Raw genomic sequence first — 27,541 nt, 5'->3', positions numbered from 1 at the left:
AGTATATCCTATAGGACACCATATTTGGTCAGAGAGCGACGCCTTCATGGCACACCAATGAAGCGTGCGGTCATCACTTGAACGATTGTATCTTTGTCAAATAAGCGCCAATCTGGGTCAAACAAAGCTAACTAGATAGCCAATGAGCTATCTAGTTATGTGTCATAAAATGTAGCTACTAACCTTGTATGACAGCATGCCTTTTCATTTTGGACATAAAATATAAGGATATTCAGAGTTATGAAGTTATGAAAACTGGTTGTTTTGCAAATGTTGAACTTATAATATGGCTACTATTGGAAAGCTAAATACAGATTTGACGATATTCTTGCAGAAAATTTTTGTATTGGCTCCTTCACGATTTTCCCAAATGTACCTGGGGACTTCACACTAAAAGTATTGTAGTTCACTCATACTTCAAGTTATCCATCCATCAACTTTGCAAATACACTGCTGCCATCTTGTGGACACTATCGGAATTACAACCAGAGTGATGGCTAGAACTGGCTAGAACCTTTCTCTTGCATTTCAAAGATGGTGGTAGAAAAAGACCGGTTGGTTTTTCTTCGTATTTTCTTCTACCAGATCTAATGTGTTATATTCTCCTACATTTAATTCACATTTCCAAAAACGGCAAAGGGTTTTCTTTCAAATGGTACCAAGAACATGCATATCCTTGCTTTAGGGCCTCAGCTACAGGCAGTTAGATTTGGGTATGTCATTTAGGCAAAAATTAAAAAAAAGGGGGCTATCCCTATAAGGGATAATGCCCGAGAAGCCAGTGTTTGGGGGACATATTGACACGATGTTATCACTTTTATACAACGAGTTACCAACATATTCAAATAATTATTTACATATTTTCGTTAAAAACGTTATTTTGATGAATTTATTCATACTATTTCATCCTTCCACAAGATACAGTCAGGACACAAATATAGGGTTGCTACCCAAGCCGGCTGGTCATTCGTTCTATCGGTTTAGTTGCCAGAGACTCGACCCAGTCATTCAGTCTTTTTGTTCTGTATCTTTGGACGCAACCCAGTCGTTCGTTGTAAATGTTCCATTTGCGTTACTGGCTGGCAATGTTCCTATCCCTTGCTTGCTAGCTAGCCAACTAAGGCTAACTTACAGTAACGTCAAACAGTGCAGCTGTTTTCTAGTGACATTTAATTGGATACATCATAACAATGAACTAATGAGGCGCGATTTCGCCTGGCGTAGAAAATGTGCTCTCTCGTCAGGACATTGTTGTTAAGAGGAGCTAGCCAGCAACACAGCTAACACAATCCCTTCATACTGAAGCTGAAAAGACTTCAAACTAGCTGCACTTCATTTTACCTGTTTTCTATTGAAAGTTATTTGTATATATCCATAAAAATTATGCTGATTCATGATTTCGACTAGCTGAGAAAAGATGCCTACCTGTCTGTCTCATCCTGACTCCCAACACGTTCATTACTATGGGAAAGCTGGGGATTGAATCTCAATATCGAAACAATGTTGCAAATGCTGGAGAGACAGACAGCAAGGTTTATACAAATCTCTGCTGTTGAAAACTAAACTTTAGTCTAAAAGAAATGTGAGATAATGTCTAGATGCTTTTTATAGTGGAGATCAAATTTATAAATTACCTGTCTGTGCTGATGTGACAGTGGATTGCGCAGTCAGATGGAACAGAGTAAATAGGTATTTTAACGTCATAGATTTAGCTGGTGGTAACTGTGGAAGAGACACAAGCTGGAATGCTGTTTCAACCAATAAGCATTCAGGATTACAACCAACCGTTGTATAAATCTAACTCAAATACCTCATACTCCTGCACATCGATCTGGTGTATAGCACTCTCTGTATATAGCTCCATTCTTGTGTATTTTATTCCTTGTGTTACAACTTTTATTTGTATTATTATTATTTTTAACTCTGCATCATTGGGAAGGGCTCATAGACAAGCATTTCATGGTTAAGTCTAGACCTGTTGTATTCGGCACATGTGATGAATAACATTTAATTAGATTTTTCAATTTGTTTCAATGCGCAAGGCAAGCGCAATCAATCACAGCTAAACTATCTGAAAGGTTTTCAAATAGTAGAAAAACCAAGGTCTGCACAGAACACAAAGTAGGTTAGGTATCAGTGTAAAATATCTGTCCATATTCTTACGGTAGTGTGATTGATGTGGAAGGTGATGGCCAGGTTTCCGTGGTCGATGGCATATCGCAGGGTGCCATTGAGGCCCTCGTCTGGGTCGATGGCGGTTACCGTGGCAATAATGGCACCCACGGTGTTGGGGCCCTCGCTCAGCACCGTCACATACTCTTCCTCTGGAAACTCTGGCGCGTTGTCGTTCTCATCCACTATACGCACGTAGATGGTAGTCGATGACTGGTGGTGAGACAGAAAATAATGTAGAAAGAGCATGCTGAGGGCACAAACTGTACATTATTGAATAAAAAATAAACTCCAGCACATTAATGATCTTGATACTCCATTTTTAAAAGATCTAGAGTACCAGTCAAAAAGTTGGACAAACCTACTCATTCAAGGGTTTTTCTTTATTTTAACTAATTTCTACATTGTAGAATAATAGTGAAGACATCAAAACTATAGAAAAACACATATGGAATCATGTAGTAACTAAAAAAGTATTTTATATTTGAAATTCTTCAAAGTAGCCACCCTTTGCCTTGATGATAGCTTTGCACACTCTGGCATTCTCTCAACCAGCTTCATGAGGTAGTCACCTGGAATGCATTTCAATAAAAAGGTGTGCCTTGTTAAAAGTTAATTTGTGGAATGTATTTCCTTCTTAATGTGTTTGACCCAATCAGTTGTGTTGTGACAAGGTATGGTTGGTTTACAGAAGATAGCCCTATTTGGTAAAATACCAAGTCCATATTATGGCAAGAACAGCTCAAATAGGCAAAGAGAAATGACAGTCCATCATTACTTTAAGACATGAAGGTAAGTCAATTTGGAAAATTTCAAGAGCTTTAAATGTTTCTTCAAGTGCTGTCGCATAAACTATCAAGCGCTATGATGAAACTGGCTCTCATGAGGAACGCCACAGGAAAGGAAGACCCAAAATTACGTTTGCTGCAGAGGATGAGTTCATTAGAGTTACCAGCCTCAGAAATTGTAGCACAAGTAACAGACACATCTCAACATCAACTGTTCAGAGGAGACTGTGTGAATCAGGCCTTCATGATCAAATTGCTGCAAAGGAACCACTACCAAAGGACACCAATAAGAAGAAGAGACTTGCTTGGGCCAAGAAACATGAGCAATGGACATTAGACCGGTGGAAATCTGTCCTTTGGTCTGATTAGTCCAAATGTAAGATTTTTGGTTCCAACCGCTGTGTCTTTGTGAGACGTAGAGTAGGTGAACAGATGATCACCGTATTTGTGGTTCTCACCGTGAAGCATGGAAGAGGAGGTGTGATGATGTTGGGGGTGCTTTGCTGGTGACACTGTCTGTGATTTATTTAGAATTCAAGGCACACTTAACCAGCAATCACAGCAGCAAGATTTGTGACCTGTTGCCACAAGAAAAAGGCAACCAGTGAAGAACAAACACCATTGTACATACAACCCATATTTATGTTTATTTATTTTCCCTTTTGCACTTTAACTATTTGCACATAGTTACAACACTGTATATAGACAAATGTCTTTATTCTTGTCATGTTTACAGTTAATTATTTTTTGTTTATTATCTATTTCACTTTCTTTGGCAATGTAAACAGAAGTTTCCCACGCCAAAAAAAACCTTTGAAAAATGAGATCTTTCAAATATTAGAGTGAAGTACATTAGGAAATACAAAAGAAAACTGCAAGACAGAATGGGAGACAAAACAAGCAACAAATGAAGAAGATAGGCTTGTCAAAAAGTATCTATTTTTATAAAATCGTGCAGTTAGCTTAGCTAGTTGGATTGTTTACCAGTTGCTAAACATTTACTATGGACTCCTAAAAGAAGCTAGCTAGCTAACTAAAAAATAGCTAGTTAACAACACAAGAGAAAAGACGAAAGAAGAACAAAAGACAAAGGACAGCAAAGTAAAACAGTTCTCTAAAGACACTAGTGACAATAATACAAGAAACAATGCTGTTTTGGAAAGGGTACTGTCGCCTTCTATTGTAGCCAACATCACCAGCGTTGCTATGGAAATTGTTTACCCATCAGCCATCCAGATGGAGAGAGGTAAGAAAAGTTTAAAAGGTTTGATGGTGAGACAGAACATGAATGCCTGTTTGCAGATTTTACCAGTTGCAAAATAAGAGCAAATGTAATATTTAATACCAAACGAGGGCACAAATGGAAAAGGATTATTTGCAACCATTTCCCCTTTCTCAAAAAAGAGAGGCATCAGCCAACTGTCAGATCAGCATTTTTGAAGAAGCTGACGAAAGCAACAAACGTTAAATTGTAAACTTATACAATAAAGGAACTGTATTGATACAAGGCAATGATTCAAGCCTACACAGCAAACTGGCTGTTCATTTTCTTTGTGTTACATTTTTAGTGTTAAGAGGTGTTGATTTAAGAGTTGTTTTTACACCCTCTGTGCTTATATAACTCCCAGGTGAGAGTAACTGTACAGAGGTTGGGCAGTGGCACTAAGCAGTGTTGATTGAGCTCCCGGTTTTAACTGGAAACTTCATTTTTCATCAAATTGCAAACGGTGAAAAGGCAGCTGGAATTGCACAGCTTTGAAAGGTAGGTAATATGTTAATTTTTTTCTAAGTTAGCTGCTGGCCAAACTTGTTATATCGGCTAAGTGAATGGTTGAGATCTTTGCAGATGTAGCTAAATCTGCAAAGTTTAGCTTTAGAGGGTTGCTAGCTAGCTAACGTAGTTAGTTAACATTAGCGCTAGATTAATTACCCAGCTAGCAACGAGGAATCGACCCAGAAGCGGCCCTCTTCCGGAGGGCCGGAACTGATTGAATCGGCCTGGAATCGGGTGTCGGACTCGGCTCGGAATCGAAATGAATGACTGCCCAGAATCGGCCCAAGTACATTGGGCCGTTTCCATCTACCGGAATTCAGCCAACTGGGTACTGGACTTCCTGACGGGCCGCCCCCAGGTGGTGAGGGTAGGTAACAACATCTCCACCCCGCTGATCCTCAACACTGGGGCCCCACAAGGGTGCGTTCTGAGCCCTCTCCTGTACTCCCTGTTCACCCACGACTGCGTGGCCATGCACGCCTCCAACTGAATCATCAGACGACACTACAGTGGTAGGCTTGATTACCAACAACGACGAAACGGCCTACAGGGAGGAGGTGAGGGCCCTCGCAGTATGGTGTCAGGAAAATAACCTCACACTCAACGTCAACAAAACAAAGGAGATGATCGTGGACTTCAGGAAACAGCACAGGGAGCACACCCCTATCCACATCGACGGGACAGTAGTGGAGAGGGTAGAAAGTTTTAAGTTCCTCGGCGTACTCATCACGGACAAACTGAATTGGTCCACCCACACAGACAGCGTGGTGAAGAAGGCGCAGCAGTGCCTCTTCAACCTCAGGAGGCTGAAGAAATTCGGCTTGTCACCAAAAGTACTCACCAACTTCTACAGATGCACAATCGAGAGCATCCTGTCGTGCTGTATCACCGCCTGGTACGGCAACTGCTCCGCCCACAACCGTAAGGCTCTCCAGAGGGTAGTGAGGTCTGCACAACGCATCACATGGGGCAAACTACCTGCCCGAAAGGACACCTACACCACCCGATGTAACAGGAAGACCATAAAGATCATCAAGGACAACAACCACCCGAGCCACTGCCTGTTCACCCCGCTATCATCCAGAAGGTGAGGTCAGTACAGGTGCATCAAAGCAGGGACCGAGAGACTGAAGAACAGCATCTATCTCAATGCCATCAGACTGTTAAACAGCCACCACTAACATTGAGTGGCTGCTGCCATACATGTAAAAAATATATCACTAGCCAATTTAAACAATGCCACTTAACTTCTTTGATATAGGGGGCAGCATTTTCACTTTTGGATGAATTGCGTGCCCATAGTGAACTGCCTCCTACTCTGTCCCAGATGCTAATATATGCATATTATTATTACTATTGGATAGAAAACACTCTGAAGTTTCTAAAACTGTTTGAATGATGTCTGTGAGTATAACATAACTCATATGGCAGGCAAAAACCTGAGAAAAAATCCCAACAGGAAGTGAGAATTCTGAGAGTGGTCGATGTTTAAGTCATCGCCTATTCAATTTCCTGTAATATTTATGGATCTGTTTGCACTTCCTACGCCTTCCACTAGATGTCAACAGTCAGTAGAACGTGGAATGAAGCTTATGCTGTGTTGTGGGACCGGATGGGAGGTGTTTGAGTCAGTGGTCTGGCAGAGTGCCAGTTCTTGGTCACGCACTTTCCTCATGATATCGTCATGCGTTCCATTACTTATAGAGACTGAAAAGAATGCTCCGGTTGGAACGTTATTGGATATATATGATACCAACATCCTGAAGATTAATTCTCTACTAAGTTTGACCAGTTTATTCGACTTGTAATATAACTTTTTGACGTTTTTGTCCGACGTTTGCCTGCATCTGCGCGAGCGTTTGGACATGTGTTGTCACGTTCCTGATCTTATTTTCCTTTGTTTAGCTTTGTTTAGTTGGTCAGGACGTGAGCTGGGTGGGCAGTCTATGTTATTTGTTTCTTGTTTAGGTTCATTGTTAATTAGCCTTATATGGTTCTCAATCAGGGGCAGGTGTTTGACGTTTCCTCTGATTGAGAACCATATTAAGGTAGGCTGTTCACACCGTTTGTTTGTGGGTGATTGTCTTCCGTGTCAGTGTATGTACCACACGGGACTGTTTCGTTTGTCTAGTCTGTTCCTGTGTTCTTCGTGTTCTGTAAGTTCTCATGTTCAGGTCGGTCTACGTCGTTTGTTATTTTGTAATTTCTCAAGTGTGCTTCGTGTTCGTCTTGTTTAAATAAAATCTCATTATGTATTCCACACAAGCTGCGTTTTGGTCCGATCCCTGCTCCTCCTCGGACGAGGAGGAGAACAATCGTTACATGTGTACTACACATGCTAGCAAAATTAGCTAATTGGACATAAGTAATGGACATTATCGAACAAAACAACGATTTATTGTGGAACTAGGATTCCTGGCATTGCATTCTGATGAAGATAATCAAAGGTAAGGGAATATTTATGATGTAATTTCGTATTTCTGTTGACTCCAACATGGCGGAGAAATGTTGTTAAATCTGAGCGCTGTCTCAGATTATTGCATGGTGTGCTTTTTACGTAAAGTAAAAAAAAAATCTGACACAGCGGTTGCATTAAGAACAAGTGTATCTTTAATTATATGTAAAACATGTATCTTTCATCAAAGTTTATGATGAGTATTTCTGTTATTTGACGTGGCTCTCTGTAATTACTCCGGATATTTTGGAGGCATTTCTGAACATGGCACCAATGTAAACCGAGATTTGTGGATATAAATATGCACATTATCGAACAAAACATAAATGTATTGTGTAACATGATGTCATATGAGTGTCATCTGATGAAGATGTTCAAAGGTTAGTGATTAATTTTATCTCTATTTCTGCTTTTTGTTACTACTATATTTTGCTGGGAAAATGGCTGTGTTTTTCTGTGGCTATGTACTGAGCTAACATAATTGTTTGGTGTGCTTTCCCCGTAAATCCTTTTTGAAATCAGACATGTTGGCTGGATTCACAACATGTGTAGCTTTAATTTGGTGTCTTTCATGTGTGATTTCATGAAAGATAGATTTTTATAGTAATATATTTGAATTTGGCGCGCTACATTTTTTCTGGATTTTGGCCAAGTGGGACGTTATATCCTACATATATATCCCACATATCCTAGAGAAGTTAATATAATGTTTACATACCCTACATTACGCATCTCATATGTATATACTGTACTCTATACCATCTACTGCATCTTGCCATCTTTATGTAATACATGTATCACTAGCCACTTTAAACATTGCCACTTTTATATGTTTACATACCCTACATTACTCATCTCACATGTATATACTGTACTCGATACCATCTACTGCATCTTGCCTATGCCGTTCTGTACCATCACTCATTCATATATCTTTACGTACATATTCTTCATCCCTTTACACTTGTGTGTGTAAGGTAGCTGTTGTGAAATTGTTAGGTTAGATTACTTGTTGGTTATTACTGCATTGTCGGAACTAGAAGCACAAGCATCTCGCTACACTCGCATTAACATCTGCTAACCATGTGTATGTGACAAATAACATTTGAGTTGATACATACAAATTATATCCATCCACAAAAAAAATAATTGTGTCAGAGGAAACACCATACACCTGGTGACTGTGTCAGCATGCATGCGCCTGGCCTGCCACCGCAGTGCGACGGGACAAGGACATCAGACGACGCAGAGCCAATTGTGTGTCACCTCATGGGTCTCCCGGTGGCGGCCGGCACAGGTCTCAAACCAGCGTCTGTAGCAGTTTGCACTGCGATGCAGCGTCGTAGACCACTGCGTCACTCGGTAGGCTCCATTTACAAAGTTTTTAATGCTTATCAATTGCCTTGCACAAAGTATCAAAATACTAAAATACTACACAGGAGTCTGACTCTCAGCCAAGTGTCCCGACACTCAGCCAGAATTGGCCCATATCCACTGTGCTAGCAGGCTAGGCTATCTAGCTAAATGTTAGCGGGAACTTTGTATCAACTTCATTGGTTCGCTAAAATTAGCAAATTATTTGATATAAGAAAATTAATCGAAGTCCAAAATGATCAGAGTTAGGCTGTACCGTTAGTTGATTTCAACCATGTGCTTGTTGAGTTCACGAGGCCAACTACCATTAGTGGTGCAGCAGGTGCATGGTGTTAATTGGGGTGTGACCTAGTGTGATCAATTTGAGCCTTGTTTGGTGCAGCATGTAACTAGCCAGGAAGTGAAGGTAACAACATGGCTAATATCTACTAATTTGTTCTTCAAAACGCATATAACCCTATCACATCTGGCCAAAAATTGCTAGATAACTAACTAGCTATATAACTAGCTACAACACCGACCTCAACATCCTGTAACTTAGCGCTAATGTTAGCTAGCTAGCGCACATGGCCAGACGTGATAGGATTGTCCTCTGTCATTTAGTCCTCGGTCATATCTATGGTGTGTGCTTGTTGTTAATCACAGATCAGATGTTGTGTTCAAGCCAATACGGCTTGAAATGTATTGGCCATTTTCTTTCCTTTAGATTTGATTGGTGGTGATAACTGTTTGTAGCTAGTTCGATAGCTAGCTAGTTTGGTTGGTTGATTTCACTGGAATATTGCCTTGCCAAGCCCCAGATCCGCAGGCAGCAGACACCTGTTGCATCATTAAAGTGGCATTTGGAACAAATGATTGATCCACTGCAGGGATGACAAAGGGGAGAGGTTATAAGAGGGCATTTTGTATGATTTTTTTCGATATGTACAGCTACACCATAAAATGTTTGCAACCAAATTTTACTTAAACATGACATTGTGTGTAATTGCATTTTGCAGGAGTGCAGTGTAACATGTTGGTGAAGGTCCAATACCAAAAATGCAAAAGGTTCATGAAGTTGCTGCCTGGGTTCTCTTATGAAGATTTCATCAATCAAGGTGAATATATGAATTGTCTTAAGTATTTTCTTAATTGAACCCTTGGGCATGATTTGGGTCAGACCCATTATGTTGCCTCCTAGGTGGCCTATCTCTCTCTCTGTATTCTGACTAGTCTCTCTTTTTTGTAGTCCAAAATAGGTTTGGACTGCCCTCTGCAAAACAAATACAAATTTTTGATGATTCCCAAACTAAGGTGGTAGAGGATGTCCTGCTGGATCTGATTGATGCAAATCCAGACCTGTGCTTCACAATCAAAGATCTTGATAAAGGTATTTTTCTAGTCTCTCATAATGATATAAAATAACAAGAATGTATAGATTGATTGCTTTGATCCATTGTTTGTGCTAATACTTCTCTCCTGCAGGCTGTTCGACACCTAGTTCGTGCAAAGACACATTATCCCTCTCGTCAAGTGATTTAGACCTGAGATCTACAGAAAGAATGTCTAAAAAGGTCAATACAATCTCAGGAGATGAGGCCATCGACACAGCAGCAGCAAAAGAGGTACAGTTGAAGTCGGAAGTTTACATACACCTTAGCCAAATACATTTAAACTCAGTTTTTCACAATTCCTGACATTTAATCAGAGTAAAAATTCCCTGTCTTAGGTCAGTGAGGATCACCTCTTTATTTTAAGAATGTGAAATGTCAGAATAATAGTAGAGTGATTTATTCCAGCTTTTATTTATTTCATCACATTCCCAGTGGGTCAGAAGTTTACATACACTAAATTAGTATTTGGTAGCATTGCCTTTAAATGGTTTAATTTGGGTCAAACGTTTCGGGTAGCCTTCCACAAGCTTCCCACAATAAGTTGGGAATAAGTTGAATTTTGTCCCATTTCTCCTGACAGAGCTGGTGTAACTGAATCAGTTTTTTAGGCCTCCTTGCTCGCACAAGCTTTTTCAGTTCTGCCAACAGATCTTCTATAGGATTGAGGTCAGGGCTTTGTGATGACCACTCCAATACCTTGACTTTGTTGTCCTTAAGCCATTTTGCCACAACTTTGGAAGTATGCTTGTCTATATGGAAGATCCATTTGCGAACTTCCTGACTTATGTCTTGAGATGTTGCTTCAATATATCCACATCATTTTCCTATCCTATGGTGCCATCTATTTTGTGAATTGCACCAGTCCCTCCTGCAGCAAAACACCCCCACAACATGATGCTGCCACCCCCGTGCTTCATGGATGGGATGGTGTTCTTCAGCTTGCAAGACCCCCCCTTTTTCCTCCAAACATAATGATGGTCATTATGGCCAAACAGTTCTATTTCTGTTTCATCAGACCAGAGGACATTTCTCCAAAAAGTATGATATTTGTCCCTATGTGCAGTTGCAAACCGTAGTCTGGCTTTTTTATGGCGGTTTTGGAGCAGTGGCTTCTTCCTTCCTGAGCGGCCTTTCAGGTTATGTCGATATAGGACTCGTTTTACTGTGGATATAGATACTTTTGTACCTGTTTTCTCCAGCATCTTCACAAGGGCCTTTGCTGTTGTTCTTGGATTGATTTGCACTTTTCGCACCAAAGTACGTTCATCTCTAGGAGACAGAACGCGTCTCCTTCCTTGGCGGTATGACGGCTGCGTGGTCCCATGGTGTTTATACTTGCGTACTATTGTTTGTATAGATGAACGTGGTACCTTCAGGCATTTGGAAATTGCTCCCAAGTATGAACCAGACTTTTGGAGGTCTACAATGTTTTTTTCTGAGGTCTTGGCTGATTTCTTTTTATTTTACCATGATGTCAAGCAAAGAGGCACTGAGATTGAAGGTATGCCTTGAAATACATCCACAGGTACACCTCCAATTGACTCAAATCATGTCAATTAGCCTATCAGAAGCTTCTAAAGCCATGACATCATTTTCTGTAATTTTCCAAGCTGCACAGTCAACATAGTGTATGTAAACTTCTTAACCACGGGAATTGTGACACAGTGAATTATAAGTGAAATAATCTGTCTGTAAACAATTGTTGGAAAAATGACTTGTGTCATGCAGAAAGTACATGTCCTGACCTACTTGCCAAAACTATAGTTTGTTAACAAGAAATTTGTGGCGTGGTTGAAAAATGAGTTTTAATCACTGCAACCTCAGTGTATGTAAACTTCCGACTTCAACTGTATTATGCTCACTCAGCTGTGCCTCACAAGTTATACAACAAATGATCTAATAGCAGTGTGGTCATATACCTAAAATGTTTAAATATCCTTTTGAAATGGTCTGAGAAGAACAACATTGGCAGGGCAATTCAAGCACAGACAATTTTTGGCATATGATAACACTGGTAATAGATCATTTGCTGTATTACTTGTGACACACAGCTGACTGATGGCTTGCTTCTGATGAATGGTAGATCTCGTCTTGCATTTTGACTCAAAGTGATCTTGACTCAGAAAAGGTGACCACAGCTTTATGCTCACTCTACCTAGCTGTATATAATGTATGTGTCACGTTCCTGACCTGTTTTCTGTTGTTTTGTATGTGTTTAGTCGGTCAGGGCGTGAGTTGGGGTGGGCATTCTATGTTATGTGTATCTATGTTGGTTAATGGGTTACCTGATATGGTTCTCAATTAGAGGCAGGTGTAATTCATTTCCTCTGATTGAGAACCATATTAAGGGAGGATGTTCTCACTGTTTGTTTGTGGGTGATTGTCTTCCGTGTCTGTGTTTGTCGCGCCACACGGGACTGTTTCGGTTTGTGTAGTCTATTCCTGTTCTGCGTGTTTATGTACGTTTTTCCAGTTCAGGTCTGTCTACGTCGTTTTGTTATTTTGTTAATTATCAAGTGTAGTTCGTTTTCGTCTTGTTTAATAAATTCATCATGTCTTCATTACCCGTTGCGTCTTGGTCCAATCTCTCTCCTCAAGACGATCGTTACAGTATGCAAACCTTGTTAAAACTTCTTTGTCTGTATTCTGTCTCTAAATGTTGTATATCACCAGCAGCACCATATCATCAAGTAATATTCTGAGTAGAGGTGATTCTGATCTAATTATGTCAATGTAGAACAATCATGCCTCTCTGACATGTAGATGGCTCGATTCATTACATTTCTATCTGCAACGTTACGCAACACTTGCCTACTGAACATTTCCCATGTCCAATTTTATTTGACCTTTATTTAACTAGTTAAGAACAGTTAAGAACAAATTCTTATTTTCAATGATGGCCTAGGAACAGTGGGTTAACTGCCTTGTTCAGGGGCAGAACGACAGATTTTTACCTTGTTGGCTCGGGAATTCGATCTTGCAACCTTTCGGTTACTATTACAACGCTCTAACCACCAGGCTACCTGCAGCCCCAATTCAAGTTATCACATCACCCTTAAACTTGTGTCTCAGCCCCTACCCCTTCCAATTTTGACCTCAAACCTCTGACACTCTCTCAGGGATTTTTCTGCCAATGTAATCCTTGGATGGACCGCCTAAGTGTTTTTTCGGGTCGCCTTGTTATTATGTTTGAGCAACAGAAAACAGCATTACCCATGGCAAAATGCATAGAATCGCTGGACATTAGCTTTAAAACTGCAACATTTTCTCTCAGCTACATGGCAAAATGTGAAGAATTACAGGAAATTAGCTTTTAAACTGCACCAAAAATGTTTTTGTTACATGGAGAAATTCGTAGAATTGCAGGGAATTACGGTCGAAATTCAAAAGAACATCGACAGTGCCAAGATGAGGGCCTCAAAATAAATCTCTAAAATGTATCCACTCCAACGGCCGATCACGCTCATTACCACGCCCCCTGCCATGCTCAGCAACTAAGCCTCTTTTTGATCCCGAAATAACCCTGCTCTCCAACTCACCGATAGTGACGGCGTGCCGTCGTCCTCCACCATCATGATCAGCCGGTACTCCTGCTGGCGCTCGCGGTCAGGTGGGGATGGTCGGGTCACCATCTCGCCGGTCATGCGGTCCATCCGGAAGGTGAGGTCCTTGTTACCCGAGGTGATGTAGTAGAAGAGCATGGCGTTGGGCCCGATGTCACGGTCTGTGGCCACCACGCGCAGGATGGACGTACCGCCTCCCACATTCTAACAGACAGACAGACAGACAGACAGACAGACAGACAGACAGACAGACAGACAATAACTTATCAGCATCATGTGAGTAATACACTATCTTTTATATGTACAGTAAATATTTGTTTTTAAAGCAGAGTGAAATTCCACTCTCCATTCATATTTTTGGGGGCTTGTATTCAGGCAGTACAGCATGAGAGGTTAGAAAGGGTAGGGCGACAGAATGTCCGAAAGTCGGTTGAAGGGATCGAACCTACAAGTGTTGGGGAGTAGCTCCACTACATGTAATTCAACTACACTGAACAAAAATATAAATGCAACATGTAAAGTGTAGGTCCCATGTATCATGAGCTGAAATAAAATATCCCAGAAATCTTCCATAAGCACAAAACTATTATTTCTTTAAAATGTTGTGCACAAATTTGTTTACATCCCTGTTAGTAATCATTTATTCTTTGCCAAGATAATCCATGCACCTGACAGGTGTGGCATATCAAGAAGCATGAAACAGCATGATCATTACACAGGTGCACCTTGTCCTGGGGACAATAAAAGACCACTCTAAAAGGTGCAGTTTTGTCACACAACACAATGCCACAGATGTCTCAAGTGATGAGGTAGCATGCAATTGACATGCTGACTGCAGGAATGTCCATCAGAGCTGTTGCCAGAGAATGTAATGTTAGTTTCTCTACCATAAGCCGCCTTCAATGTCATTTTAGAGAATTTAGCAGTACGTCCAGCCAGCCTCACAACCTCTGACCATGTATAACCACGCCAGCCCAGGACCTCCACATTCTTCACCTGCGGGATCGTCTGAGACCAGCCACTCAGACAGCTGATGAAACTGTGGGTTTGCACAACTGAAGAATTTCTGCAAAAACGGCCAGAAATCGTCTCAGTGAAGCTCATCTGTGTGCTCGTCCTCACCAGGGTCTTGAGCTGACTGCAGTTCGGCATCGTGACTGACTTCAGTGGGTAAATGATCACTTTCGATGGCCACTGGCAGACTGGAGAAGTGTGTTCCTCGCGGATGAATCCCGGTTTCAACTGTACCGGGCAGATGGCAGGCGTCGTGTGGGCGAGCGGTTTGCTGACGTCAACGTTATGAACATAGCGTCCCATGAAGGTGGTGGAGTTATGGTATGGACAGGCATAAGCTACGGAAAAGGAACACAATTACATTTTATCGATGGCAATTTGAATGCACAGAGATCCTGAGGCCCACTGTCATGCCATTCATCCGCCTGCACCACCTCATGTTTCAGCATGATAATGCACAGCCTCATGTCGCAATTCCGGGAAGCTGAATATTTTGCAGTTCTTCCATTACCTGCATACTCACCAAACATGTCACCCATTGAGCATATTTGGGATGCTCTGGATTGACGTGCACGACAGCGTGTTCCAGTTCCCGCCAATATCCAGCAACATCACACAGCCATTGAAGAGGAGTGTTCGTGTGTGTATTATTGTGTATGTGATTGATTTTTTATTTATTTATTTTATTTTACCGTTATTTTGACTGAGAACACGTTCTCATTTGCAGCAACGACCTGGGGAATAGTTACAAGGGAGAGGTGGGGATGAATGAGCCAATTATAAACTGGGGATTATTAGGTGACCATGATGGTTTTGAGGGCCAGATTGGGAATTTAGCCAGGACAACGGGGTTAACACCCCTACTCTTACGATAAGTGTCATGGGATCTTTAATGACCTCAGAGAGTCAGGACACCCGTTTAACGTCCCATCCGAAAGACGGCACCCTACACAGGGCAGTGTCCCCAATCACTGCCCTGGGGCATTGGGATATTTTTCAGACCAGAGGAAAGAGTGCCTCCTACTGGCCCTCCAACACCACTTCCAGCAGCATCTGGTCTCCCATCCAGGGACTGACCAGGACCGACCCTGCTTAGCTTCAGAAGCAAGCCAACAGTGGTATGCAGGGTGGTATGCTGCTGGCAGTGACTGACTTGACTGACTTGTGTGTGGGTGTGACAAATTAACATTTGGTCTATCATTTTACTGCAAGAAACAGTTAATTCTAAAGAAGTTAATATTATAATAGGCTTCATGTGAGGCCTACAGTCAGTGTCCAGACTTCAGTTACTGTTCCAAATTATAGGCTACTGTTACTGTCTGAACTTCAAAGATGCGTAAACCAAGGGGTTTTACCCTATGTTCTCTGTCATTTAGAGAACCACTACCAACTCCGGGGGAGATAATAATGAGTCAGATCCGCGGATCAGAAAAGCCCAAATGAGAGTTGCTCTCTTTCAGATGGAATTTCATAGAAATCGCTATGTATTTTCCTGTAAGGCAACTTTTAATAGGCTAATATACAGGCATGTTATATTTTCCATTAGTTTTTAAAAATGAAGAAAACAAAATCTACTTTTGACATTACAATGCATTTTATGCAGATTGCTGACCCCCAAAAATTTCAATTAAAACCATTCTAACCCCACTTTTTAACAAAATGTTGTACCATATAGGCCTACCCATGGGCGTATAAGCTGATTGTGCACTTACAGTGGTCTTATGGAAAGCATAAGCCTTTTTCCGATATTGATAGACAATGATGCACTGAATTCATTATCACACAGATGGTAGTGCCATGATTTGATTATCACTTTTCGATCATGTTTGCCAAGGACAAGTAGGGCTTAAGCAAATGGATGCATGTCCTCCATCCATGCATGTATTAATAGCCTATGCAATATGATGCAGGGTTAGTACACAGTAGCCTAGGCTACCAGAGAGAATAAATGTAAGTTCATACACTTATTTGCATGGTTTTTATATAGCCTATATACAGTATGCTATGTTGAAATATAGAGGTAGGTCAATATAAATATATACCTGTATGTAGCTAGACATGTAGACTAATTAACTAAGCCTATCTCTGCATTTGAAAGTAAACTGCCCAGATAAAATGCTTGATTGTTTTCTCTGTAACAAAACCAAGTAAAACCTTGTTTTTTCCCCCTGTAGGTATTTTTTCAGAGCTTGTATTCGCCAGGCCAGAAGAATGTCCAACGAATCAAATATATCACCATATGCATCGGAGTCGCGTATTTCTTGTGTATTTTTCAGCTAGTTTTTAATAACATAAAGCATCATATAGATCGCTTTATACCTAGGCCGAAATAGTTCACGATTGATTTTAGCGATACACGCATGAGTGGCGGCTCAATCTCAACATTATATTAGACATTTTTATATTTTATTTAATGATACTCAATTGTCAATTATCTTGTAAACTCAGCACGAATCGAAACGTCCTCTCAGTGTCAACTGCATTTATTTTCAGCAAACTTAACATGTGTAAATAATTGTATGAACATAACAAGATTCAACAACTGAGACATGAACTGAACAAGTTCCACAGACATGTGACTAACATAAATGGAATAATGTGTTCCTGAACAAAGGGGGGTCAAAATCAAAAGTAACAGTCAGCATTAAGTACTGCAGTGCATCTCCTCCTCATGGACTGCACCAGATTTGCCAGTTCTTGCTGTGAGATGTTACCCCAATCTTCCACCAAGACACCTGCAAGTTCCCGGACATTTCTGGGGGGAATGGCCCTAGCCCTCACCCTCCGATCCAACAGATCCCAGACGGGCTCAATGGGATTGAGATCCGGGCTCTTCGCTGGCCATGGCAGAACACTGACATTCCTGTCTTGCAGGAAATCACGCACAGAATGAGCAGTATGGCTGGTGGCATTGTCATGCTGAGGGTCATGTCAGAATGAGCCTGCAGGAAGGGTACCACATGAGGGAGGAGGATGTCTTCCCTGTAACGCACATCACCCCTGGTGAGACAAAACAGCGACTCGTCAGTGAAGAGCACTTTTGCCAGTCCTGTCTGGTCCAGCGACGGTGGGTTTGTGCCCATAGGCGATATTGTTGCCTGTGATATCTGGTGAGGACCTGCCTTACAACATGCCTACAAGCCCTCAGTCCAGCCTCTCTCAGCCTATTGTGGACAGCCTGAGCACTGACGGAGGGATTGTGCATTCCTGGTATAACTCGGGCAGTTGTTGTTGCCATCCTGTACCTGTCCCGCAGGTGTGATGTTCGGATGTACCGATCCTGTGCAGGTGTTGTTACACATGGTCTGCCACTGCGAGGACGATCAGCTGTCCGTCCTGTCTCCCTGTAGCAATGTCTTAGGCGTCTCACAGTACGGACATTGCAATTTATTTCCCTGGCCACGTCTGCAGTCCTCATGCCTCCTTGCAGCATGCTTAAGGCATGTTCACACAGATGAGCAGGGACCCTGGGCATCTTTCTTTTGGTGTTTTTCAGTCAGTAGAAAGGCCTCTTTGGTGTCCTAAGTTTTCATAACTGTGACCTTAATTGCCTACCGTCTGTAAGCTGTTTATATCTTAACGACTGTTCCACAGGTGCATGTGCATTAATTGTTTATGGTTCATTGAACAAGCATGGGAAACAGTGTTTACAGCCTTTACAATGAAGATCTGTGAAGTTGTTTGGATTTTTACGAATTATCTTTGAAAGACAAGGTTCTGAAAAAGGGACGTTTCTTTTTTTACTGTTTATATGTCATGGATATATTTAAACTTATATTCCTTTATGTAATTTAACTTTCACATCAGTGGCGTATCAGAACATTTTAAATGAGGTGGCCAATGTGGGGCACAGACCCAGATTAGCATTTTGAACTTTAATCGATGCAAGATGGATTTAATAAATACAATTATGATAGTTCCACGCATTAAATGCTTCAGCTCAGGTTTGGTACATTTCCCTGTTCAAATAAATCATAAATTAATTCCAAAAGTATTGTTGTAATGTTTGCATTCAAGGTCAGGATTTTATATATGGGTATAAGCATACAGCAGTAAATTCACTTGAAATTACCATCAGGAGTGTGAATTATACCGTGACATTTGGGGGTCACTTTTTTACTGGGACATCCTATGGCACACATTTCTTTTAATGGGTTTTATAGTTAAGACATGTAGGCCAAATTTAACTTTAAAAATGCTTTACCGTTAAATGTGTCATGAACACAAACAGTCATGATGTTTCATCTGGTTGTCAAACAAATCACTTCAAAAAGTAGGTTAACTTGGTTCCATGCACATGTTCGTCTACTCCAAAATAAGTCCAGCATCTGGACAGTGCTCTGTGCACCCACCATTTGATTGGAAAGGAACATCTATTACAAACACCATAAGTGTAATGACCTTCAGCCTACAAAGTGGCATGTATTCATGGATGCAGAGGTAGGCTTCCCACAAAATGTTAACCATAAAAAAGAAACAAACATATACAATTATTTCTCATTCCTGTCTATCCGTGTTTCATGATTTTCATTCAATTCACAAAAGAGGGGTAAACTGTCAGTTAAAACTGGGGTTACGGGGGACCTTTGAGATGATCAGGGGAGACTGTCCCTTTTGGAGGAAATAACAACAATTATAAACTGCGTGGTTCGATACCTGAATGCTGATTGGCTGACAGCCGTTGTATATCAGATCGTATAACATGGGTATGACAAAACATGTCTTTTTACCTTTCTAATTACGTTGGTAACCAGTTTATAATAGCAATAAGGCACCTCTGGGGTTTGTGGTATATGGCCAATATACAGTCACGGCCAAAAGTTTTGAGAATGACACAAATATTAATTTCCACAAAGTTTGCTGCTTCAGTGTCTTTAGTTCTTTTTTGTCAGATGTTACTATGGAATACTGAAGTATAATTACAAGTATTTCATAAGTGTCAAAGGCTTTTATTGACAATTACATGAAGTTGATGCAAAGAGTCAATATTTGCAGTGTTGACCTTTCTTTTTCAAGACCTCTGCAATCCACACTGGCATGCTGTCAATTAACTTCTGGGCCACATCCTGACTGATGGCAGCCCATTCTTGCATAATCAATGCTTGGAGTTTGTCAGAATTTGTGGGTTTTTCTTTGTCCACCCGCCTCTTGAGGATTGATGACAAGTTCTCAATGGGATTAAAGTCTGGGGAGTTTCCTGGCCATGGACCCAAAATATCGATGTTTTGTTATCACCTTTTCCTTATGGCAAGGTGCTCCATCATGCTGGAAAAGGCATTGTTCGTCACCAAACTGTTCCTGGATGGTTGGGAGAAGTTGCTCTCGGAGGATGTGTTGGTACCATTCTTTATTCATGGCTGTGTTCTTAGGCAAAATTGTGAGTGAGCCCACTCCATTGGCTGAGAAGCAACCCCACACATGAATGGTCTCAGGATGCTTTACTGTTGGCATGACACAGGACTGATGGTAGCGCTCACCTTGTCTTCTCCGGACAAGCTTTTTTCCGGATGCCCCAAACAATCGGAAAGGTGATTCATCAGAGAAAATGACTTTACCCCAGTCCTCAGCAGTCCAATCCCTGTACCTTTTGCAGAATATCAGTCTGTCCCTGATGTTTTTCCTGGAGAGAAGTGGCTTCTTTGCTGCCCTTCTTGACACCAAGCCATCCTCCAAAAGTCTTCGCCTCACTGTGCGTGCAGATGCACACATACCTGTCTGCTGACATTCCTAAGCAAGCTCTGTACTGGTGGTGCCCCGATCCCGCAGCTGAATCAACTTTAGGAGACGGTCCTGGCGCTTGCTGGACTTTCTTGGGCACCCTGAAGCCTTCTTCACAACAATTGAATCGCTCTCCTTGAAGTTCTTGATGATCCAATAAATGGTTGATTTAGGTACAATCTTACTGGCAGCAATATCCTTGCCTGTGAAGCCCTTTTTGTGCAAAGCAATGATGACGGCACGTGTTTCCTTGCAGGTAACCATGGCTGACAGAGGAAAAACAATGATTCCAAGCACCACCCTCTTTTTGAAGCTTCCAGTCTGTTATTGGAACTCAATCAGCATGACAGAGTGATCTCCAGCCTTGTCCTCGTCAACACTCACACCTGTGTTAATGAGAGAATCACTGACATGATGTCAGCTGGTACTTTTGTGGCAGGGCTGAAATGCAGTGGAAATGTTTTTGGGGGATTTAGTTCATTTGCATGGCAAAGAGGGACTTTGCAATTAATTGCAATTCATGTGATCACTCTTCATAACATTCTGGAGTATATGCAAATAGCCATCATACAAACTGAGGCAGCAGACTTTGTGAAAATGTATATGTGTGTCATTCTCAAAACTTTTTGCCACGACTGTACAGTGGTTCTCTTAAGGCAAGGCATCCCGCTAGCAACTTCCGGTGAAACTGGAGGGCGCGCAATTCAAATAAATAATCATAAAAATTAAGGATATTAAACATGTATATACATACAAGTGTCTTATATCGGTTAAAAGCTTAAATTCTTGTTAATCTAACTGCACTGTCTGATTTACAGTAGCCATTACAGTGAAAGCATGCCATGTGATTGTTTGAGGACGGCGCCCCACATCAAAATATTTTTCCACTGGCACAGGTTTCATAAATTCACAAATAACAATTAAATATTCAATTTCTTTTTGACAATGTTCCTCTGATTTGTCATCCAAAGGGTACCAGCTATAAGATGTAGTGTCGTTTTGTTAGATAAAATCCTTCTTTATATCTCAAAAAGACAGTTTAGTTGGTGCCATCGATTTGAGTAATCCACTCGTTCAAGATGCAGAGAAAGGAATCCGAAAATCTACCTCTAAACTTTGTTAAAACAAGTCAAAATATGTTTCTATTGACTCCTCAGATACCCTAAAATGTAATCAAACTATCATATTTCTTACGGAAAGAAGTATGTTCAATAGGAAACCAATATTAGCAGGTGCGTCTTGTCTTCATCGCGAGCCCAAACACAAATTTCCAAGAGTGTGTCCCAGTACTAAAACTCATATTTCTTACTCGTTTTGGAATAAACAAGGCTGAAACCTTGAACATAGTCTGCTTACACCCTGTGGAAGACATAGAAATTGCATCCTGGGAGCAGGATATCATTATTTCCCTGTACTTCCATTCTAAGAGCATGGGCTCTCAAAAACAATTCTGGTTGGTATTTCTTTGGATTTTCTCCTACCATATCTATTGTGTTATAGTCTCCTACATTATTTTAAAATTTCTACAAACTTCAAAGTGTTTTCCTTCCAATGGTACCAATTATATGTATATCCTGGATTCAGGGCCTGAGCGACAGGCAGTTTATGTTGGGCACGTCAGTCAGGCGGAAATTGAGGAAAAAGGACACTAGCCCTAACAAGTTTTAATACTGCAGCACATCTTGCGGGCTGCCACAGCATTCTATGGCATGTTATTTGTCAGCCATTGTTACCATTAATGCTAGGTAGTGCTAGTTTGACCACCAGAGGGCATCTTTGAGGAACATTTGATAGCCTTCAATATTGGCTGCCCTAGATAATTTAAAACCTTTTTTGTAATAACATAGTATATGGGATTTTAAGAAATGTAGCTTAGTTAATTGTATTAATATTATCGTTTCTCTATTCCAAGAAAATAAAAAAATTCAACCCTCAGAGTTTCCGTTAGGATGGAATGGAAAATATGGTGCTGCACAACATGACGGTCGGGAGTAGGCTACAGTACTACAGTAAGAGCAAAATAATCCTTACATTTCCACACCCTAATTGTAGTCTAAGTTTCTCTTAGAATAAAAACCTTAGTAAGTAATTTTTGTATGTTTTAGTAAGTAATACTGATGGGTGTGCGCGTGCAGGACAGAGGAATAGCAATTCTTACACTATTGTTCTAAATTCAATCATCTTCTTCATCCACATCATTCAGTTATTTGAAATACATTTTACATTTACATTTTAGTCATTTAGCAGACGCTCTTATCCAGAGCAACTTACAGTAGAGTGCATACATTTTATTACATTTTTTTTTTTTTACATACTGAGACAAGGATATCCCTACCGGCCAGGAGCAGACGCTCTTATCCAGAGCGACTTACATTAGAGTGCATACATTTTATTACATGTATTTTTTTATATATATATATATATATATATATATATATATTTTTTTTTTTTTTTTTTTTACATACTGAGACAAGGATATCCCTACCGGCCAAACCCTCCCTAACCCGGACGACGCTATGCCAATTGTGCGGCCGGCTGCGACAGAGCCTGGGCGCGAACCCAGCCCAGCCTGGGCGCGAACCCAGAGACTCTGGTGGCGCAGCTAGCACTGCGATGCAGTGCCCTAGACCACTGCGCCACCCGGGATAATAAAATGTTGAAGTCATACAAATGATCAGTTTCTATTTGGTTTATGTCGCCCATTCATTGTCAGTTAGAGATACAGTAGCGCCTTGGGACCCAAAAGCATAATCAGTGCTCTAACTCCCCCTTCTGCTGGTCTGGAGCAATGAAGTAGTGACGCAGGGTACCGTACTAAACCACAAATTACCTCTAAGTCCCGCAGCATAATCGCAAAACTTTTAGATGAGCAACCACTGTACCATGGCTAAGGGCTGTATCCAGGCACTCTGCATTGGGTCTCGCATAAAAACAGCCATTAACCGTGGTATATTGGCCAAATACCACACCCCCTCTGGCCTTATTGCTTAAATATAGCATAATTGCATCTGTCAAACAGGTAAGCCTACCCCTTATTTATTGAATAGGGCTCCAACAAAGCCCTCTTGTTGTTAGTAAATTAGCTCAACTTTCAGCACAGGGCACTGTCCATATTGATCTTAGAAATAGGCCTAGATCCACACAGGTGGCTGCATCTCAACTAGTCTGATCTTTTTTCTGATACAGTATTTCAAAAAGAAGATGTTACAGTTATTTGTAATATACCTATTTTAGCTAAGTTTTATTAAATTGATTAAATGTCTCGGTCCATTAGTCATGCTAAGCATAGGGTTGTCTTATAAGATCTTTTAAGGTAAGATAATTAGGTAATTAGGTGGGTGCTTCATTTTTTCTTATTTGATGTTGTCTTAGAAAATTACATCATTAGTCATACTGTTTTGTGTTTTACTGTTTAAAGAATTGTCTCTTGTTATATGCTAGTGTTTTTTCTAACCTGATACAAACTTGTCTTTGTCGGACTTAGTCATAAGACTGGGCGTATAAGATAGCATTTACATGTAGACATTCAAAAGACATTCATAGTCAGATAATAAATTGAAATATGACACGTGATGTGTAAGAGTCACGTGAACACAATGTCTACATGACGTGTACATGTCATGTGACAAGTACATGATGTGAACGTGTCAGTAGTTTGACGCCTAAGAAAAAATGTGTCTCCATTGACAATCCATGTTATTTCATGACGGTATCTTAGGCACTTACTAAGATGTTAGGTAACTTGGTGATCGGTATCAGTATCTACAGTAGGCTCTTTCTCGGCCCAAATTACTCTCCATATGTGTGTCAAGCCTGTGTTGTCTTGGCTGTGTGCTTAGGGTTGTTGTCCTGTTGGAAGGTAAACCTTCACCCCAGTCTGAGGTCCTGAGCACTCTGGAGCAAGTTTTCATCAAGGATCTCTGTACTTTGCTCCATTAATCCTTCCCTCGATCCTGACTAGTCTCCCAGTCCCTGTGGCTGAAAAACATCCCCACAGCATGATGCTGCCACCACCATGCTTTACCGTAGAGATGGTGCCAGGTTTCCTACAGATGTGACACTTGGCATTCAGGCCAAAGAGTTCAATCTTGGTTTCATCAGACCAGAGAATCTTGTTGTATATGTGATTGACTGACTGACTAACGTGTGTGTGATTGAGTGACTCACCTCGCTGACGCTGACATTGTAGCCACCCTGGCTCTCGATGACGGGTGTGTTATCATTGACGTCCAGGATGTTGATGATTAGAGGGAGGTCTCTGTAGCGGGGAGGCACGCCACTGTCCATGGCACGCACCTGTCATAACACACACACACATACATGCACACACATTAGTCAGTCAATCACACACACGTCAGTCAATCACACACAAAGACAGACAGACAGACAGATGTACACATGTGCGTAAGCAGGTGGGCATACATTATAGACGCAACGATAGTTTTAGATTTATTCCTACCACTAAGCTGCTGTTCATTGATTATTGATTTCCATTACCATAGGTATCTATCTATTTATCCTGTTACTGGTAACTATTACTTCTGTTTAGATGTGCAGTGCATTCGGAAAGTATTCAGATCCCTTAACGTTACTCAACATTTTGTTACGTTACAACCTTATTCTAAAAATGATTAAGATTTTTTCCTTTATCAATCTACACACAATACCCCATAATGACAAAGCAAAAACAGGTTTATAAAAATAAAAAACAGAAATATCACATTTACCTAAGTATTCAGACCCTTTACTCAGTACTCTGTTCAAGCACCTTTGGCAACGATTACAGCCTCGAGTCTTCTTGGGTATGACACTACAGGCTTGGCACACCTCAAGCTCTGTCAGATTGGATGGGGAGCGTCGCGTCAGAGCTATTTTCAGGTCTCTCCAGAGATGTTTGATCGGTTTCAAGTCTGGGCTCTGGCTGGGCCACTCAAGGACATTCAGAGACTTGTCCCAAAGCCACGCCTGTGTTGTCTTGGCTGTGTGCTTAGGGTTGTTGTCCTGTTGGAAGGTAAACCTTCACCCCAGTCTGAGGTCCTGAGCACTCTGGAGCAAGTTTTCATCAAGGATCTCTGTACTTTGCTCCATTAATCCTTCCCTCGATCCTGACTAGTCTCCCAGTCCCTGTGGCTGAAAAACATCCCCACAGCATGATGCTGCCACCACCATGCTTTACCGTAGAGATGGTGCCAGGTTTCCTACAGATGTGACACTTGGCATTCAGGCCAAAGAGTTCAATCTTGGTTTCATCAGACCAGAGAATCTTGTTTCTCATGGTCTGAGAGTCTTTAGGTGCCTTTTGGCAAACGGGCTGTTATGTGCCTTTTACTGAGGAGTGGCTTCCCTCCGGCTATCCCCACTGTGACCGTACGTACATGTCCCAACCAGAAGCCATGGATTACATTATATCAAATTTTTATTTGTCACATGCGCCGAATAGAACCTTATGTGAGGTTGGGGTAAAGTGACTGTGCATAGATAATTAACAGTGAGTAGCAGCAGTGGAAAAACAAAGGGGGGACGGGGGTTGTCAATGTAAATAGTCCGTGGCCATTTGATTAATTGTTCAGCAGTCTTATAACTCGGGGGCCCTCAGGGGTGTGTGCTTAGTCCCCTCCTGTCCTCCCTTTTCTACCTCAGGCAAGCAAAACCTTGAGACTTCCTGAATATTTGATTTCATGAACAAGCTTTAATTGACAAATAGACAGACGCCACCCCTTGTCTTACCGGAGGCAGCTGTTCTGTCTTGCCGATACACGGAAAAAACAGCCAACTGTATATTATCTTTGTCGTCGTTGTGGCGAAATCAGAATTAGCTAAGTAACATAGATAATTAAGATGTCTTATCTGCAGAATATGCTTATATGATTGAACTGTTGAAAACTCTTGTTATTAGAATGTCTCCTTTCGACTCTGGTGTTGGCAGCTGCACTTCCTCCCTCAAATGGGCCTCAGTCACCTTGGGTCCAGAGAGTGGAGAAGTCAGGCTTGTCTATCACAGGTCCCTGTTGCTCTGCAGAATATCAGCAAGGAGTATGGCAAAGGAGGTCAGAAGGAAATATTGTTTCCATATATGAACTGTGTGTCTCTATTGCAAACCATGTAAAGGGATGGCGTGCGTAATGGGGAACCAATCACTTGTCTGCACAGTGTCTGTGCTTCAGTCACCTCCTCCTAGGGGGAGATTGTTCTCTCCCCTAGCTCAAGGTGGAAACTAAGTAACAACAAATGTTCTTAGTACTGAACAAAACAACAAGTTCCTTGTATTTGGCCTAAGGTCTGGCACAGGATGTGTGGAGTTAGTGTCTGGAACCATTGTACAAGCACATAATCTCTGAGGTTGCATCTATCCTGACCTATCCTGAGATAGTATATCACTCCACTCAGTGAGCACTCACTCCATTAATTTGTCTTTGATGTGACCTGCTCTCTTATTAATAAGTTAATAAAGTTTTAATTTAAGTATAACTCTGACTTGTGTGATAAGCTTGTCTCTCCTCATTTGATAGTATTTAGAAATTCCACTACATCGTTCAGCCACAACTCAGAGAAACATAAGATGTTGCAGTTTTTAATGTCCCATTGGTAGGATAGTCTTGAATGGAGCTCATCCAGTTTATTCTCCAGTGATTGCACGTTGGCCAGTAGGACAGATGGTAGAGGCAGGTTACCAACTCGCCAACGAATTCTCACAAGACATTCCGACCTGCATCCCCTGTATCGGCATCTTCTCTTCATGCGAATGACTGGGATTTGGTCATGGTTGGGTATATGGAGTAAATCCTTCGCGTCCGACATGTTAAAGAAAAATCTTTGTCCGGTTCGAGGTGAGAAATCGCTGTTCTAATATCCAGAAGCTCTTTTCGGTGGCAGAAACATTATGTACAATTTAAGTTACAAACATCAAGAAAAAACACACAAAATAGCACAATTGGTTAGGAGCCTGTAAAACGGCAGCCATCCCCTCTGGCGCCATTCTCTACATTCAACACTATTGTTCCCTCCAAGCTCGACACCAATATCTAGAGCCCTGGGTCTGGACATAACCCTCTACAACTGGATCCTGGACTTCCTGACGGGCAGACCACAGGCTATGAGTATTGGAAACCACACCTCCTCCACACTGACCCTTAACACAGGGGCCCCCCAGGGGTGTCCTCTGCTCTCTGCTATACTCCCTGTTCACCCACGACTATGTGGCTTTGCACGACACCAACTCCAAGTTTGCTGTCGACACCATGGTTGTAGGCCAACGATGAGTCAGCCTATAGGGAGGAGGTAAGGAAACTGGCATTGTGGTGTCATGACAA

At 41.4% G+C, this 27,541-nt stretch overlaps 1 protein-coding gene across 1 annotated transcript in view; it reads right to left on the bottom strand.

Annotated features, from left to right (window-relative positions):
- Positions 1 to 27,541, bottom strand: part of LOC139570592 (cadherin-23-like) — a 587,919-nt gene that overhangs the window by 127,431 nt on the left and 432,947 nt on the right. The window contains exons 35-37 of the mRNA XM_071392575.1: positions 24,399 to 24,527; positions 13,476 to 13,703; positions 2,164 to 2,385 (exon numbers count right to left, since the gene is read on the bottom strand). Of these exons, the coding sequence (XP_071248676.1) occupies positions 2,164 to 2,385; positions 13,476 to 13,703; positions 24,399 to 24,527 (579 nt within the window). The remainder of the gene's footprint in view (positions 1 to 2,163; positions 2,386 to 13,475; positions 13,704 to 24,398; positions 24,528 to 27,541) is intronic.

The sequence above is a fragment of the Salvelinus alpinus genome, chromosome 3, assembly GCF_045679555.1.
Source record: "Salvelinus alpinus chromosome 3, SLU_Salpinus.1, whole genome shotgun sequence".
Taxonomy (NCBI): Eukaryota; Metazoa; Chordata; class Actinopteri; order Salmoniformes; family Salmonidae; genus Salvelinus; species Salvelinus alpinus.
Note: the sequence above shows the minus strand (reverse complement) of the source record. Positions and strands in the feature narration are given on the sequence as shown.